The following is a 15,382-nucleotide window of genomic DNA, read 5'->3' as shown; positions in this document are numbered from 1 at the left end:
TCTGAATTCCATTGAATTCTCCCAGACTTAAACCACGTAACGTCTGAAGGCCTGAATTTTTAGAGCCAACAATTTATGCAGTTAGCTTCGAAGCTCACCTCTTAAATTCTAACAGGCCTGATATTGAAAAGCACTTAGTCGCGCTGCAGCAGCCACTATGTAGATCAGTGCCCTAACAAATTGTATCTGTACAGATAGTGGCGGTCACTGCTGAATATATATATTCAGCCTCGCTATCTAGACAGTAGCACACAATATCCAAAACAAATTTAATGAACATTATAATAGCCATACTGTGTGAGACCAATGGCCATCTCACTCAGTATCCTGTTTCCAATAGTAGCATGACCAGGCAGAAACCCAAATACTGACAACATTCCATGCTACCAATCTTAAGGCAAGCAGTAGCTTCTCCATGGCTGTCTCAACAGCAGATTATGGACCTTTCCATAAGTTGTCCAAACCTTTTCTAAACACAGATTCGCTAACCACTGTTACTACATCCTCCAGCAAAGAGTTTCAGGGCTTAACTATTAGTTGAGTGAAAAATATTTCCTCCTATTTGTTTTAAAAGTATTTCCATGTAACTTCCTTGAGTGTCCCCTGGTTTTTGTACTTTTGGAACAAGTAAAAAATCAATTCACTTCTACTCATTCTACACCACTCAGGACTTTGGACTTTGTAGACCTCAATCATATCTCCTCATCCATCTCTTTTCCAAGCTGAAGAGATCTACCCTCTTTAGCCTTTCCTCATATGAAAAGAGTTCCATCACCCTTATCGTTTTGGTTGCTCTTCTTTGCACCTTTTCTAACTCGGATATATATTTTTTGAGATACGGCAACCAGAACTGAACGCAATACTCAAGATAAGGCAGCACCATCCATGGAGCGATAAAAAGGCATTATAGTATTTTTGGTTTTATTTACCATCCCTTTCCTAATAATTCCTTGTATCCTAGTTGCTTTTTTGGCTGCCGCCGAACACTGGGCAGAAGATTTCAGCGTATTATCTACACCCCCACCTAGATCTTCTGCTTGGGTGCTGACCCCCAAGGTGGACCCTAGCATCAGGTAACTATGATTTGGATTATTCTTTCCAATGTGCATCACCTTGCAGTTGTCCACATTACAATTTCATCTGCCATTTAGATGCCCAGTCTTCCAATTTCCTATGGTCTTTCTGCAATTTTTCACAGTCTGCACATGTTTTAACACCCTTGAATAGTTTTGTGTCATCTGCAAATTTAATCACCTCACTCGTTGTTCCGATTTCCAGATCATTTATAAATATGTTAAACAGCACCGGTCCCACTACTGATCCCTGCGGCACTCCACTATTCACCTTCCTCCATTGAGAGAAATGACTATTTAACCCTACCCTCTGTTTTTTTTTTTTTAATTACATTTGTATCCCGCGCTTTCCCACTCATGGCAGGCTCAATGCGGCTTACATGGGGCAATGGAGGGTTAAGTGACTTGCCCAGAGTCACAAGGAGCTGCCTGTGCTGGGAATCGAAATCAGTTCTTCAGTTCCCCAGGACCAAAGTCCACCACCCTAACCACTAGGCCACTCCTCCTGTCCAATAACCAATTCCTAATCCACACCAGAACATTGCCTCCTAGCCTATGACTCTTTAATTTTCTCAGGAGTCTCTCATGAGGAAATTTGTCAAAAGCTTTCTGAAAATCTACATACACTACATCAATCGGTTCACCTTTATCCACATGTTTATTTATGCCTTCAAAGAAATGAAGCAAATTAGTGAGATAAGACTTCCCTTGGCTGAACTCTGTCCCATTAAACCATTTATTTATGTGTTCCATAATTTTATTCTTTATAATAGTTTCCACTATTTTACCCAGCACGGACATCAGGCTTACCAGTCTGTAATTTCCAGCTCACACCGGAACCAATTTTAAAAATCGGCATCACATTGACCACCCTCCAATCTTCAGGTACTATGGACAATTTTAATGACAGGTTACATATTACTAACAGCAGATCAGCAATTTCATGCATGAGTTCTTTCAGTACCCTTGGATGTATGCCATCCAGTCCAGGTGATTTACTACTCTTTAATTGGTTGATTTGACTCAGTACATCTTCCAGGTTCACTGAGATTTCTTTTAGTTCCTCTGCATCATCATCCTTGAAACCATTTCCAGTAGAGGTAGATCTCTTACATCTTCTTCCGTAAAGACCGAAGCAAATAATTCATTCAGTCCTCCCTGAGTGCCCCTTTTGCTCCTTCATGCTCTAACGGTCCCACTGATTCCCTCACAGGCTTTCTGCTTCTATGTACCTGAAAAAGTTGTTACTGTGAGTTTTAGCCTCTGTGGCAAGTTTCTCTTCATATTCCCTTTTAGCCTTCTTTATCAATGCTTTGCATTTGACTTGCCAGTGCTTATGTTGCTTCTTATTTTCTTCATTTGGATCCTTTTTCTATTTTTTGAAGACATTCTTTTGGCTGTAATAGCCTCTTTCACTTCACCTTTTAACCATGCTGGTTGTCGTTTTCTCTTCTTTCCACCTTTGTAAATACGTGGAATGCATCTGGTCTGGGTTTTCAAGATGGTATTTTCAAATAACGTCCATGCCTGATTTAGTGTCCTAACCTTTGCAGCCAATCCTTTTAGCTTCTTTTTAACCATTTTCCTAATTTTATTATATCATTCATTCATTCATGTATTTATATACAGTTCAAACCTAAGTGGTTTACAGTTTTATTTTACAGGTGCTGGGTCTGTCCCTAGTGGACTCACAATTTATTGTGCTACTGTTGTACTTGGGGCAACTCACTACATTAACCATTAGGCCATTCCTCCGCTGCTTTTGAAAATTAAATGCAGCTACAGTGGATTTCTTTTGTGGCTTCATTCCAGATAGAAGCTCAAACTTGATCATGTTATAATCAGTTTCCCAGGGGACCCAACACCATTACCTTTTGTACTATGCCCTGCACGCCACCAAGGACTAGATCTAAAATGGCTCCCCTATAAAAGTGGGGGGGGGGGGGGGGGGGGGGGGGGGGGGGGGGAGTATAATCAGCTGATAATACTACAGAACAAATCTTGATCAAAGCAACCACTCATCTCAACTAGAGAAAATAAATGAATTTTTAAGTTTTTCTTAAACATCAAGGGCCCAACATTCGTCTGGCGACAATCAATGTTTTGTTGACTGATAACAGAGTTAAACCTGGAATTTCAATGCCAGGTCATTTCCAGAGCCAGCTAACACATAGCAGGTTAAGTATGATATTAACTAGCTATGGGTTACTACTACTACTACTACTACTTAACATTTCTAAAGCGCTACTAGGGTTACGCAGCGCTGTACAATTTAACATGGAAGGACAGTCCCTGCTCAAGGAGCTTACAATCTAAAAGACAGGTGTACAATCTAAAGACATGTGTACAAACTAAAAGACAAGTGTAGAGTCAATCTGATAGGGCAGATAGATTGGGGGGCATACTATATTTCTCGAAAGGTTAGGTGCCGAAAGCAGCATTGAAGAGGTGAGTTTTAAGCAGAGATTTGAAGATGGGTAGGGAGGGGGCTTGGCGTAGGGGTTGAGGAAGATTGTTCCAGGCATAGGGTGAGGCAAGGCAGAATGAGCGGAGCCTGGAGTTGGCAGTGGTGGAGAAATAAAGGTAGGTTACCAAATAAAGGTAGGACTGACTTTTAGGTGGTCCTATTTATGCAGTTAATCTGACTGGTTAAGTGCTGAATATCTGCATTTAACCAGAAAAGTGCTGACTCTGTCCCAGAGCATCCCCAAAATAGCCTGTTTTCAGTTCAGCACTAACCAGTTATTTTCAGCAGCACTAACCAGTAAAGTTGCACTGAAAATAAGCAGTTAGCCCCCAACAGGCAATTTAACCTGCCAGGAGCCAGCTCTGGCCATTTAAATTAAGTTGAATATTGTCCCCCAAGAGACTAGATTCCATTCTTAACATAATGCACAATTTGTTCCATAATTCTAAGTCCAACAATCCTAACAGCCTTACAACGCCATCTAACCTTCCTCATATTATCTAGACCTGGAAAGTCTAACAAATTCTCCTGTGCATTTAAAAAATACACACTGACAACAGCATTTGAATAATGACCTGAATTAATAATAACAATTAATTTAAATTACATGTTATTTCCTAAAATACAAAGGAAATGTATAGGTGAAGGGGAACAGAATTTGAATTTAGCTCACACCTTTTTCACTTGTAAACTCAAGATTATTCTGGTACACTAGTATTTTCCTGTCCCTAGAGGGCATACAATCTAACTCCCCTGTTTACTAAGCTATGCTAGTGGCCGTCGCACAGCAATGCCAAAACAGCCCAAAGTGAATGGGCTGTGTCGGTGTTAGCGCAGCTTAGTAAACAGGGGGGTACGTTTGTTCCTGAGGCACTGGAGGGTTAAGTGACTTACCCAAAATCACAAACGGTCTCTAGGAGCAGACATCCCAGTATTCACCTGTGGGAGGTATTTAGGGTTGGAGATAAATGATGAACCAGTTATTCATGAATACGACAGCTCAGGCTGAGGTCAAGTGCCCAAACCATCTTACCTTCTTATCCTCTTGTACTCTTTCTTGTAGGATCTTTCTGGAGATGGGGATCTTCGCCTCTCACGATGTCGATGCCTCTCTCTTCAAAATGAACAGAAAGAGATTGTGAGGTTTTGATTTTATTTTGCTTTTTCAATGGCAAATCCTGGATGGTGAGAATACTAGTTGCAAAACTGCTAATTCTACGACAGACTAACACTTCTACAGGCAAAATCAGAGGGGGCAACTCCACACACCACACAAAAGCAAGCCTCCTGTGACAGAGGCCTGGTAATTCTTTGTGTCACTGAGAGCAGCAGCACAACGCCAAGGTTCAGGTCAGATTTTAAGATATTCCCGAGGACAGACTGAGGTGCATGGCCACCTGGTCAACCAAAATGGAACTGCTGCTAACTCCAACAGACCAGGCCCACAAAGAGTGACCATGTCAGGGAAAGGCCTGGAGCAAGAAAACAGGAGAGAGGGAAAGATTGAACAGCAAGAGAAAGACAAAGGAAGAAAAAGAAAAGGGGGAAAAAAGACAAAAACATAAAAAGCAAACACGCCCCTCCCCCACCTCCCAAAAAATAAGAGCAAATAGTAATAAAAGCAAAACAGAGAAAATATTTCTCCTGTCTCCTAAAAATGATGTCTGGTGGTGAAGTTTTCTAAATACTTAGCTACCCATTAACAAGAGCTACAGATATACAAAGTCACGGCTTGATTCACTATGGCTGTGTTCTTCAATGCAAGGCCCAGGGGCCTGTGACAGCCCCCTTCATCTTTATGCTTCTTCAACATGCTGCCTCTCTACCCAAGCTCAGGACAGAAAAGAGGAAGTGGATGGGAGAAGAGCCACATGTTTGAAGGACAAGGCATTTCTCAATAGACAAAGATAATGCATTTGGAAGTGTTCGCCTCCTTCAGGATACCCCCAATTAAAAGTGTGAGGGTGGGCTAGTGGGGAAAGATGTTTGACACACACTGGTCAGCAGTGTCATAGCCCCACATAGGAAGATATTTGGTGGTTCTCCTTCAGCTCATCAGAATCCAAGGTAGCCCTAACTTAAAAATTGGTGAAGACCACTGCACTAAGGTATCTCATCCAGTCTGTATCAGGGTGGGGGAGGGAGGGAGGGATTACCAAATTAGTTTGGCAAGTCTTAATACTCTGAAAACAACACTTATTTGGAGAGAAGAGGTAAGGATCAGAAGCTGGGAAACGCTGTTGAAAAGAAATCGTTAGAGCACCAGACATGGAAAAATTATGTCTTATCGGATAATTGTCTTTCCTTTAGTCACAGCAGATGAATCCAGAGACTTGTGGGTTATGACCACCTACCAGCAGGTGAAGACATAGAGTGGCATTTTCGAAAGGGACATCCAAGTTGCGATTTGGACGTCCTTGCAAAATGTCCAAATCCAGGGGCTTTTCAAAACAAGATGGACGTCCATCTTTCATTTCGAAAATACCGCCAGGGACGTCCAAATCCTTAAATTTCGCCATCCCTAGATTTGCACGTCCCTAGACATGGACGTTTCTGATTTTCGGCAATTTTCAAAACCAAAGACGTACATGTCAAAAACGACCAAATGCAAGGCATTTGGTCGTGGGAAGAGCCAGCATTTGTAGTGCACTAGTCCCCCTGACATGCCAGGACACCAACCAGGCACCCTAGGGGGCACTGCAGTGGACTTCATAAATTGCTCCAAGGAACATAGCTCCCTTACCTTGTGTGCTGAGCCCCCCAAACCCCACTACCCACAACTGTACACCACTACAGTAGCCCTTACGGGTGAAGGGGGTCACCTAGATGTGGATATAGTAGGTTTGTGGTGGGTTTTGGAGTCCCAAGTCCCGCCTTCGCTGCGCCTCCGACATGCCCCCTTGAACTCTGGCCATCCTTGCGACAGAGTAAAGTTGAAAACGTCCTAAATCGAGCTTCAATTATACCAATTTGGACGTCCCTGGGAGAAAGACGTCCATCTTCCGATTTATGTCGAAAGATGGACGCCCTTCTCTTTCGAAAATGAGCCCAATAGTGTACCAAACTGAACTCTGCTGCATAGGAGGGTATTACTCCTTGGTCAGTCAGTATTTCTTGTACCAAAGCAGAAGGAATAATAAGGCAAACATCTCTTCCTACTCACAGAAATGAGGCACAAATCTGTCAAGAAACCTAAGCAGAGAAACAGATTAAACTGATAGTGTCAAACTAAGGGTAGGACTCTGGATTCTTCTGCTGTGACTAAAGGAAAGAAAATTATCAGGTAAGACATAAATTTCTCAGCAGAAGACAAATCCAGAGACTTGAGGGATATAGAAAAGCAGTAAGTCAGTAGGGTGGGAACCAGATACAGCTGCAGAAAGAATTTACATCCAAAAGGATGCCTTAGATCTAGCCAAAACTATCAACCAGACAATGTCTACAAAACATGTGTCACAAGAACCACATAGGGAACCTTCATAGATGAGAATGACGAGAATAGGCGCCCTTAGGAAATATACCCGAGCAATAGGCGCCCGACTCCAGTGAGCTATGGCTGCATATGAGGCTGCAATGCCCCAACTGGGACCCACCAGTAGCAGGAAGGGAGACTACGTCCATAAATCTATTGGTGGCCTGAAGGTACCAGAAGGCCTACAGTGACCGCAATATAAAGCAGAAGACGGAAACTCCCAGGATGAATTTCCTCACAAAGAATGGAGGAAACAATGGCTGATTAATGGAAATTAAAATGTGGATACCATCACAGGCAACAATGGAGGGATTGTGCTGAGAGCCACCCTTGATTCCGAGACATGAATAAAGAATCTGCACAGAACACTGTGACAGGAATTAAAATTAGTGATGGAACCAAGCAAAATAATGCCAAGCTGGAGTCACGCTGACCATGCCGAGATGAAGCCAGTTCGAGCATGAAGGCACACAGGAGAACGCCAACATAAGTTGGAAAGGATCCTGTTGCACGATAGGGCTGAGGCCTAGGATAAAGTGAGACTGCACCCTAGGCTCAGAGCCAAGCAGAACCCTATAGACATAGAATGAGCTGAAATACAATGCCAGCTAGCGACATTCCGCACAGAAAGGGCTGAGCTGTGCACTGCAGAACACCAGAGGCACGCTCCACAGCTAGAACAGATTCCCCCAAAAAGTGGGAAAGTTGCAGATGATGAGGACACAACCAGTCCGAGAGTTGGATATGGAACAGTGTAGAAGCTGCTGTGCACGTTCAGAGATGGGTGCACTTCCATCTCCACAAATAGAACACTGCTCCTCATCCAGAGATGCAGCTGCACTCAAGTCCTGAGACAGAGCTGCACTCCAGAGCCAGACAAGGAGCAGTGCTCCGTAATCAGAAATGGAACTGAACTACGCATCCCAAGACGGACCTTTGGACAGCTCCAAGAATGAAGCTATGACACACAACCAGAGGAAGAAGCCGATCTACTTCCTTATATGGAAGAAGCAGAGCAGAGACGAAGCCACTATCCACAGTCCGAGATGGGGCCGTGCTCGACATTCAGAGATAGAATTGTGCCCAACAGCCATAGATAGTGCCGTCCTCTACATTCAGAGATGGAGCTGCACTCTAGATTTAGAGAGGGAGCTTCATTAGACACACAGAGATGATACAGAGACATTCAGAGATGGAGATGAGCTCTACATGCAGAGATGGTGCAATGGTCTTCATTCAGTAATGGAACTGCACTGAACCTGCAGACAGAGTCGTGCTCACCAGGCAAAAATGGATCCGAGCCCAAATGTATGGAGCTATTCCAGACTACAGAGAGGAAACTGGAAATGGCATCTTTAAATCTAGATTGAAAGCCCACCTCTTTAACATTGCTTTTGACTCGTAACCACTTGTATCCACTCGCCTCCACCTACCCTCCTCTCCTCTTTCCTCTACACATTAATTGATTTGTTTGCTTTATTTTTTTTGTCTACTAGATTGTAAGCTCTTTGAGCAGGGACTGTCTTTCTTCTATGTTTGTGCAGCGCTGCATACGCTTTGTAGCGCTATAGAAATGCTAAATAGTAGTAATAGTAGTAAATGGCATCCTGACACTGAATCAAACTGAGACTAGGACCAGTGAAGCACAGGACCACAATAGAAGGGTGATGTGTTCACTGGATGTAGCCAAAATCGGGCTCCATAGCCAAATACTAAAGACCACAGCATGTGGAAAGGGGAAACCATGCTGTACAGACAGGGATGGAACCACGCTCCACATGTACCAAAGGAAGAAGTTCAATAGCCAAAGTGCCAAATTCTGCCGATATTATAGAGCTACGAGTTAGCCATTTTACTGATACCACAGAGCTATGACTTAGCCAAGCAGCCATAGAGGTGCACTGAAGCTGTCACTGTGAGGCCAAAGGCCAATAACTGCTGAAGGAAGCCAACACAGCTGGAGTTGCAAATAGTGAAGGCACTAAACAGCAAGAATCTGACCGTATTTATTATTTTATTTATTTCACATTGCTTGTTATACCGCTATATGCCAGGTAGTCTGCATAGCCCCCAACAGGAGAGTTCTGGAACATCTGCCATGAAAAGACCAGTGAAGGCTCCACAAACTGTCTTCCACTGATCAGCAGCAAAAAAACAGAAGGCTGCAACCTGTCAAGTGCCCAGGGGGCATCCCAACCAGCACCTACTCCAAGTCGCAAGGCTACAGCTGGTAGAAAGCCAATAGTGGAAGCGCTAATCTGAAGGGCAATCGCCCATGCCGGAATGGCTCCAAGGGGGGTAAAGGCGCAGAGAGCTGTGAGGTGAAAATACCACTGAGGCGGGGCTAGTGCTGGGCAGACTTCTACGGTCTGTGCCCTGAAAATGACAGATACAAATCAAGGTCAGATATACACAAAGTAGCACATATGAGTTTATCTTGTTGGGCAGACTGGATGGACCATACAGGTCCTTCTCTGCCGTCATCTACTATGTTACTATGCTTAAATCGAAGTCCACAAATGCTGTTGAAAGCTGAATGCTGACAATGTTGCAAGGGACCACAAAACAGGTCAGACAACAAGTCTAAGGTTTCTGACTCCACATGGGATCATCGCCTTAGGGAGGCCATGCCGGGATGACGAACATGCCCCAAAGGTGGCTGCTTCAGAAGCGCACCACTAGATACTCATGCGGAAACAGGACGCTAGCAGGACAGCTCCCCAAAATCAAAGAGGACAAAAATGGCCATGACACAGGAAGGAGAAAAAAGTGGCATAGAGTCTCAGCTACCAAAACAAGGAATCCCGCAATCCAGTACCTGGAGTAAACGCAGCAGAGGGCAGCAAACGCCCCTACAAGTGCAGGCACAAGCCAAAGGCTGCCTAGGCAGCCGGGAAACAGCAGGCCAGGCAACCATGAGGAGATGTTGCCCCTTAGCTCAAGGAAAGAAGGATACCCACTCCCCTCCCAGGAAAAGAGGACAACCCACGCCAGCATAGCCAAGGCCTCAGAAACAAAAGTGAGCTGCAAACTGAGAACACAGCCAGGAGGAGTAGCCTGGATAAGGCTGTGAGAGCAGCCGAAAAACCGAGAGTGACCTGGGAGCAGCAAGGTTCAGGCTTCTTCTGTGCGGGAATTCACCATGCAAGAAGGAGCCAAGAACCGAAACCACAAACACAGACAAAAAAAACCTCCGCCAATCAAGGGAACCGGTGCTGTCCGCACCACAATGGGCCAAAAGCTGCAAAGACAGAAAAACAGAAAAAGCAATCCATTATTGCAGCCTGTAACCAAAATGGCTGCTGCCAACAGAAGAGAGGTACTGTAAGAAAGCACGCCAAATCGCTGCCATGCTGGCCCAATGGTACTGTCCCGACAACAAAGGCAAACCCCCACATAGATTGCTTCAAAAGAAAGTGTACCACTGCAGGTGCAGTAACCCAAACAGAACAAATCTAACAGATGGAAAGAATTAAAGTTCACACATCTTTACCAGCCTTACAAGTACAGTTAGGCCTTCTAACTCTGATCACGCAGAAGTGCAGCCCCCCCCCCCCCACCCTCCAGAATGCCACATAAGCAGAAAGGAAGTGGCAGGAGAGAGGGGAAGGGTGGGGGAGGGACCTGGCACCACCAGGTGTATCCCAACTCAGGCACCTCTACTGGCTTAGACATCCCCATGCTCAACTGAACCAGGAAACCTGGAGCAGGAGCCACAGAAGCAGGAGAAACCAGGAGCTTGTGATCGACTGTCCTCCGCTTGCTGGAGATGAAGAATACTAACAGACCAAGGATCATACCACCCAATGCGGCAGAGATCAGTTTGGTATTCTCTATCTATACCTGCTGGTAGATGGTCATAACCCACAAGTATCTGGATTCATCTGCTGCTAATGACAAGGAATAATAATTGGACAACTGGAGAAAAAGCCAAGATCCTGAATGCAACACCTGTGGATATATTGAAATCTAATAATACATTTACAATGAAATAGTAATAAAAAAGATACACATGAAGCCAATGTTTTTTGGTGCATGACAAGAAAATACTTTCTCCACTCAAGAGGCTTTGCAGAGATCCAGAAAAGTCCACATTTTCTGACCAGGAAACAGAATATGTCTCTTCAGAGATGAAGTCTCAAGGTATGCCCTCTAGCAGAAGATGCATGGAACACTGCTCTGTTGGATTCTTCACTAGAATCCTCTACAATTTGAGTTAAGACCAAGCTATCCACATAAATATCTGCTGTTGAGGTTGCCCCCCCCCCCCAAAAAAAATCGAACACATTCTTTCCAGTAAATAAAAGACCTTGGTAATAGGTGGAATGTTTTCCTATTTTATCTCCAACATCTCCAATTTCAAAATTTTCCATTGGTTATACTGATGAGACCTTAGGGAAATTTAATAATCCTCAAATTAAGGGTCTCAATTGATTTTTTTCCTATTTGTAGATGCTCATAGACAAAGGGTGAGCTAAGCACAGTCTGTATTAATTTAAGAGGCTTCCCTCTAGGTTTTTCTGTATATGACATCTCCCTAATTTTTCTCTCTTCCTCCCCCCCCCCCCCCCTCTACCTTGAGGAACTGATAATTTAAATTTGTTGTATGATTTATTGAGGGAGTATGTGCTCTTCCCCACCCCCCCACCCCACCCCCATTTTATTTATTGCTGGATATCTAATTAAAAGTCTTATTCTTGATGGCTATGTAAAAAGCTTGCATAAATAAAGCAAATATAAAAATGTAAAATCTTAATCCTATTGTCGAACACAATGTGAAACACACTCCCTAGGTTTCCAGTTCCTTTTACAAGGCCTGCAGCAGAATCTGCAGCCTTGTTTCAGAGATCTCTGCAGACTACAGTTGGTGCACATGTAGCAGCTTCCTTATGTCTTCCCTGAGACTCACAAGAGGAAAGAAGTGGCAGAAGCCCTTCATATTCTAATTTACTGTGTACTCTATATACTGATTGGAACATTCTTCTGCATTTCTTATTCCGGAAATGGCGATCGCCACAACGGTATTTGTAAGCCACACTGAGCCTGCAAAGATGTGAGAAAATGTGGGATATAAATGCAGAAAATAAATAAATAAATAACCACAAAAGGGGAACAATTTTTATGTGGGAGATTTTTAAGTAAATTCTTCTCCACTCCATCACTACCCCGCCCTCCATCCTTCATTATCTATTCCTATCTATCTACTAATCATTTCTATAGCGCTACTAGATGTACGCAGCGCTGTACACATTATATGCAGGTACTATCTCTGTCCTCAGAGGGCTCACAATCTAAGTTTTTTGCACCTGGGGCAATGGAGGGTTAAGTGACTTGCCCAAGGTCACAAGGAGATGCAGTGAAAATTGAACCCAGGTTGTCAGGGTCAAAGCCTGCTGCACTAACCATTACTACTACTACTACTTAACATTTCTAAAGTGTTACTAGGGTTACGCAGCGCTGTACAATTTAACAAAGAAGGATATTCCCTGCTCAAAGGAGCTTACAATCTAAAGGACGAAATGTAAAGTTGGGGCAGTCTAGATTTCCTGAGTAGAGGTATAATGGTTATGTGCCGAAGGCGACATTGAAAAGGTGGGCTTTGAGTAAGGATTTGAAGATGGGCAGGGAGGGGGCTTGGCGTATGGGCTCAGGGAGTTTATTCCACGCATAGGTTGAGGCGACGCAGAAAGGGCGGAGCCTGGAGTTGGCGGTGGTGGAGAAGGGTACTGAGAGGAGGGATTTGACCTGTGAGCGGAGGTTTCGGGTAGGAAAGTAAGGGGAGATGAGAGTAGAGAGGTAATGAGGGGCTGCAGATCGAGTGCATTTGTAGGTAAGTAGGAGAAGCTTGAATTGTATGCAGTACCTGATCGGAAGCCAGTGAAGTGACTTGAGGAGAGAGGTGATATGGGCATATCGGTCCAGAAGGAAGATGAGACGTGCAGCAGAGTTCTGAACGGACTGAAGGGGGGATAGATGGCTAAGGGGGAGGCCAGTGAGGAGTAGGTTGCAGTAGTCAAGGCGAGAGGTAATGAGAGAGTGGATGAGAGTTCCGGTGGTGTGCTCAGAGAGGAAAGAGCGAATTTTGCTGATGTTATAGAGAAAGAAGCGACAGGTCTTGACCATTAGTCCACTCCTCCACTCCCACTCTCAACTCTGCACTTTTATCTGCATTTGATATACAACCTTTATACATTTGGAAAAGATTTCCTGTTTGTAATTTATGCTCCCTCACTGGTCTTAATTAAATTCAGTCAAACAGCCCATCTTTTGAGGCTGCTTTTAAACCTTAACCCTAATTCATAATATAATCCAAGCTCTAAACAAGTTAAGTCAAGTACAGTTGGTAGGCCCTGCACTACAGATTTACAATCTAAGGGCCCCATTTCCTAAGGTGTGTTAACATGTTAGTGCGCATTAATGTGATTTAATGTACATTAAATTTCACAAGCCCAATTATTCCCAGTGGGGCCTCTTCATTATGCATGCGCATGCACTTAAGTTGAATTAAAGTGTTTTAATGTATGTTAGTAAATGCCCTAATTTACTCATTTTTCATAGTGGGCAATGAAGGGCAAAATAGCAGTAGGAGCAACTAGTACACCTCCCTCTCCCATCTTCCCAACAGCAGCTCATATACACAGATGCCCCCCTACAGCAACTGCCCCCACCTAAGAATCTCGCACAAACATACACTGCCGTCCCACCTCCAAAGTAAGTGATCTCTCACTAGCTCCATGAGCAGCACATGACTGCATCTCCTCAGTTAAAACACCCTAAGCTCTCTGCTTTCTCTCTCTCCCTCTACTTAAAATTCCCTCTGTTCAGCATCCATTTCTTGCACCACCCAGTTAAAGCCTCCTACCCAACATTCATTTCTCTTCTCGCGCAACAAAGCCTCCTACCCAGCACCTCTGCTTTCTCTTTCTCCCACTCCCATTTCTAAGGTCCTTGCTCAGCATTCATTTCTCTCCCTCCCTCTTGTAGCCCACTGCCCAGCATCCATTTTTTTCTTCTGTTCCCAAAAATATCTTGACTTAACCTACTCTTTTTGGACAGCAAGCAGCAACTAGCTTGTCCCCAAGATGCACTTGCTGTAATAAATGCATACTGTGGAAGCAAACAAAAGAGCAGATCACTAGGTGGTATTAATAAGACTTTACTAGAGAAATAATCGCCAGTCAATGCACACTGTACCAGCATGCTCTGCTCTAATGTGAAGGCTGTCAGCAGAAAAAATGAAGATGTCTGAGGTGGAGGGCACACTGAAGCATCATTGGGCAGGTGGCAGAATGAAGCGGTATTCTATCGATTTCCTGGCCTCCACGGGATGGCAGCATTCCCTCGGCTGGATAATGGGCAAAAAAAGCATGCTGTGTCTTTAAAATTTAGGCAATCAATGCAGGACAATGCTGGGCTCTGCAAGTAGGAGGGAGTCTGGGCTGCCCCAGTGGCAGCATTGGAAGCAACAAGGTATCTCTTGCCTAATGTGAGGACCTTGGTAGGTCATAATAACTTAAGAGCAAAAGGACTGAAATACAGGGTCAGACCAAAGGTCTATCAAGCAGTATCCTGTTTCCAATAGTGACGAATCCAGGTCACGAGAACCTGACAAAAGAGCACACAATAGGTAGATTTCACCACTGATTATGCTCATTGATTAACAGTGGCTTTCCTCAAGTCTACCTGCCTCTCCTTACATCATGCTCTGAATATTCTCCAAATCTTTTTCATGATTTGCAATAGCTACAAATGTTGCAGTTATCGATGCAGACTGACCATCTATCGTGGACATTTTGAAAGTGAAACAGCGCAACTAAGCACAAGTTCTTAATTTCTGAATAAGAAGTATGTTTCTGTAATTAAGAGGTATTTATCTGTTGTGTTGTGAATTTAGCAGTTTGTCATCAACCCCTGCTGAAGCCTATGCAAGAAACATGGTCATTTGGGTTTTGTGTGACCACATTTACTGTGTTAATAAATATTGTAATTGAATTTTTAATTTATGGTTTTTTTTTTACTGTGCACTCCATTTTAAATGCTCCAAATCTTTATATAAACCAGACATATGAACTTTATTGTGGCTTTTAGTAGCATGGAGATTACTGCCACAGAATATACCCTCCTTTTCAGCTTTTCCATTCAAAGGAAATGACCCAAGCAAAACCAGAGCAGGATTTTCCATCAGGATTCAAACTTATTTTTGCAATCATTCTTATGTCTCTTCATTATCAATCATCAATCATTCTTATGTCTCTTCATTATATGTACATGGTTATGTTACATACATTTTATAGTCTCAACTATGTTTCACAGCATATTCAATGTATACAGTTTCATTTTTTCACTATATTAACTTTTTTAATTTGAGCT

The 15,382-nt window shown here is 43.6% G+C and overlaps 1 protein-coding gene across 1 annotated transcript in view; it reads right to left on the bottom strand.

The window, feature by feature from the left end:
- The window catches only part of LOC115458900 (ribonuclease 3-like), a 121,218-nt gene that overhangs the window by 71,034 nt on the left and 34,802 nt on the right, over positions 1 to 15,382 (bottom strand). Inside the window, exon 3 of the mRNA XM_030188745.1 lies at positions 4,574 to 4,654. Coding sequence (XP_030044605.1) covers positions 4,574 to 4,654 — 81 coding nt within the window. The remainder of the gene's footprint in view (positions 1 to 4,573; positions 4,655 to 15,382) is intronic.

Source organism: Microcaecilia unicolor, unplaced genomic scaffold (genome assembly GCF_901765095.1).
Source record: "Microcaecilia unicolor unplaced genomic scaffold, aMicUni1.1, whole genome shotgun sequence".
NCBI lineage: Eukaryota > Metazoa > Chordata > Amphibia > Gymnophiona > Siphonopidae > Microcaecilia > Microcaecilia unicolor.
The sequence above is the reverse complement of the archived record's forward strand: the minus strand, read 5'-3'. Positions and strand labels throughout refer to the sequence as shown.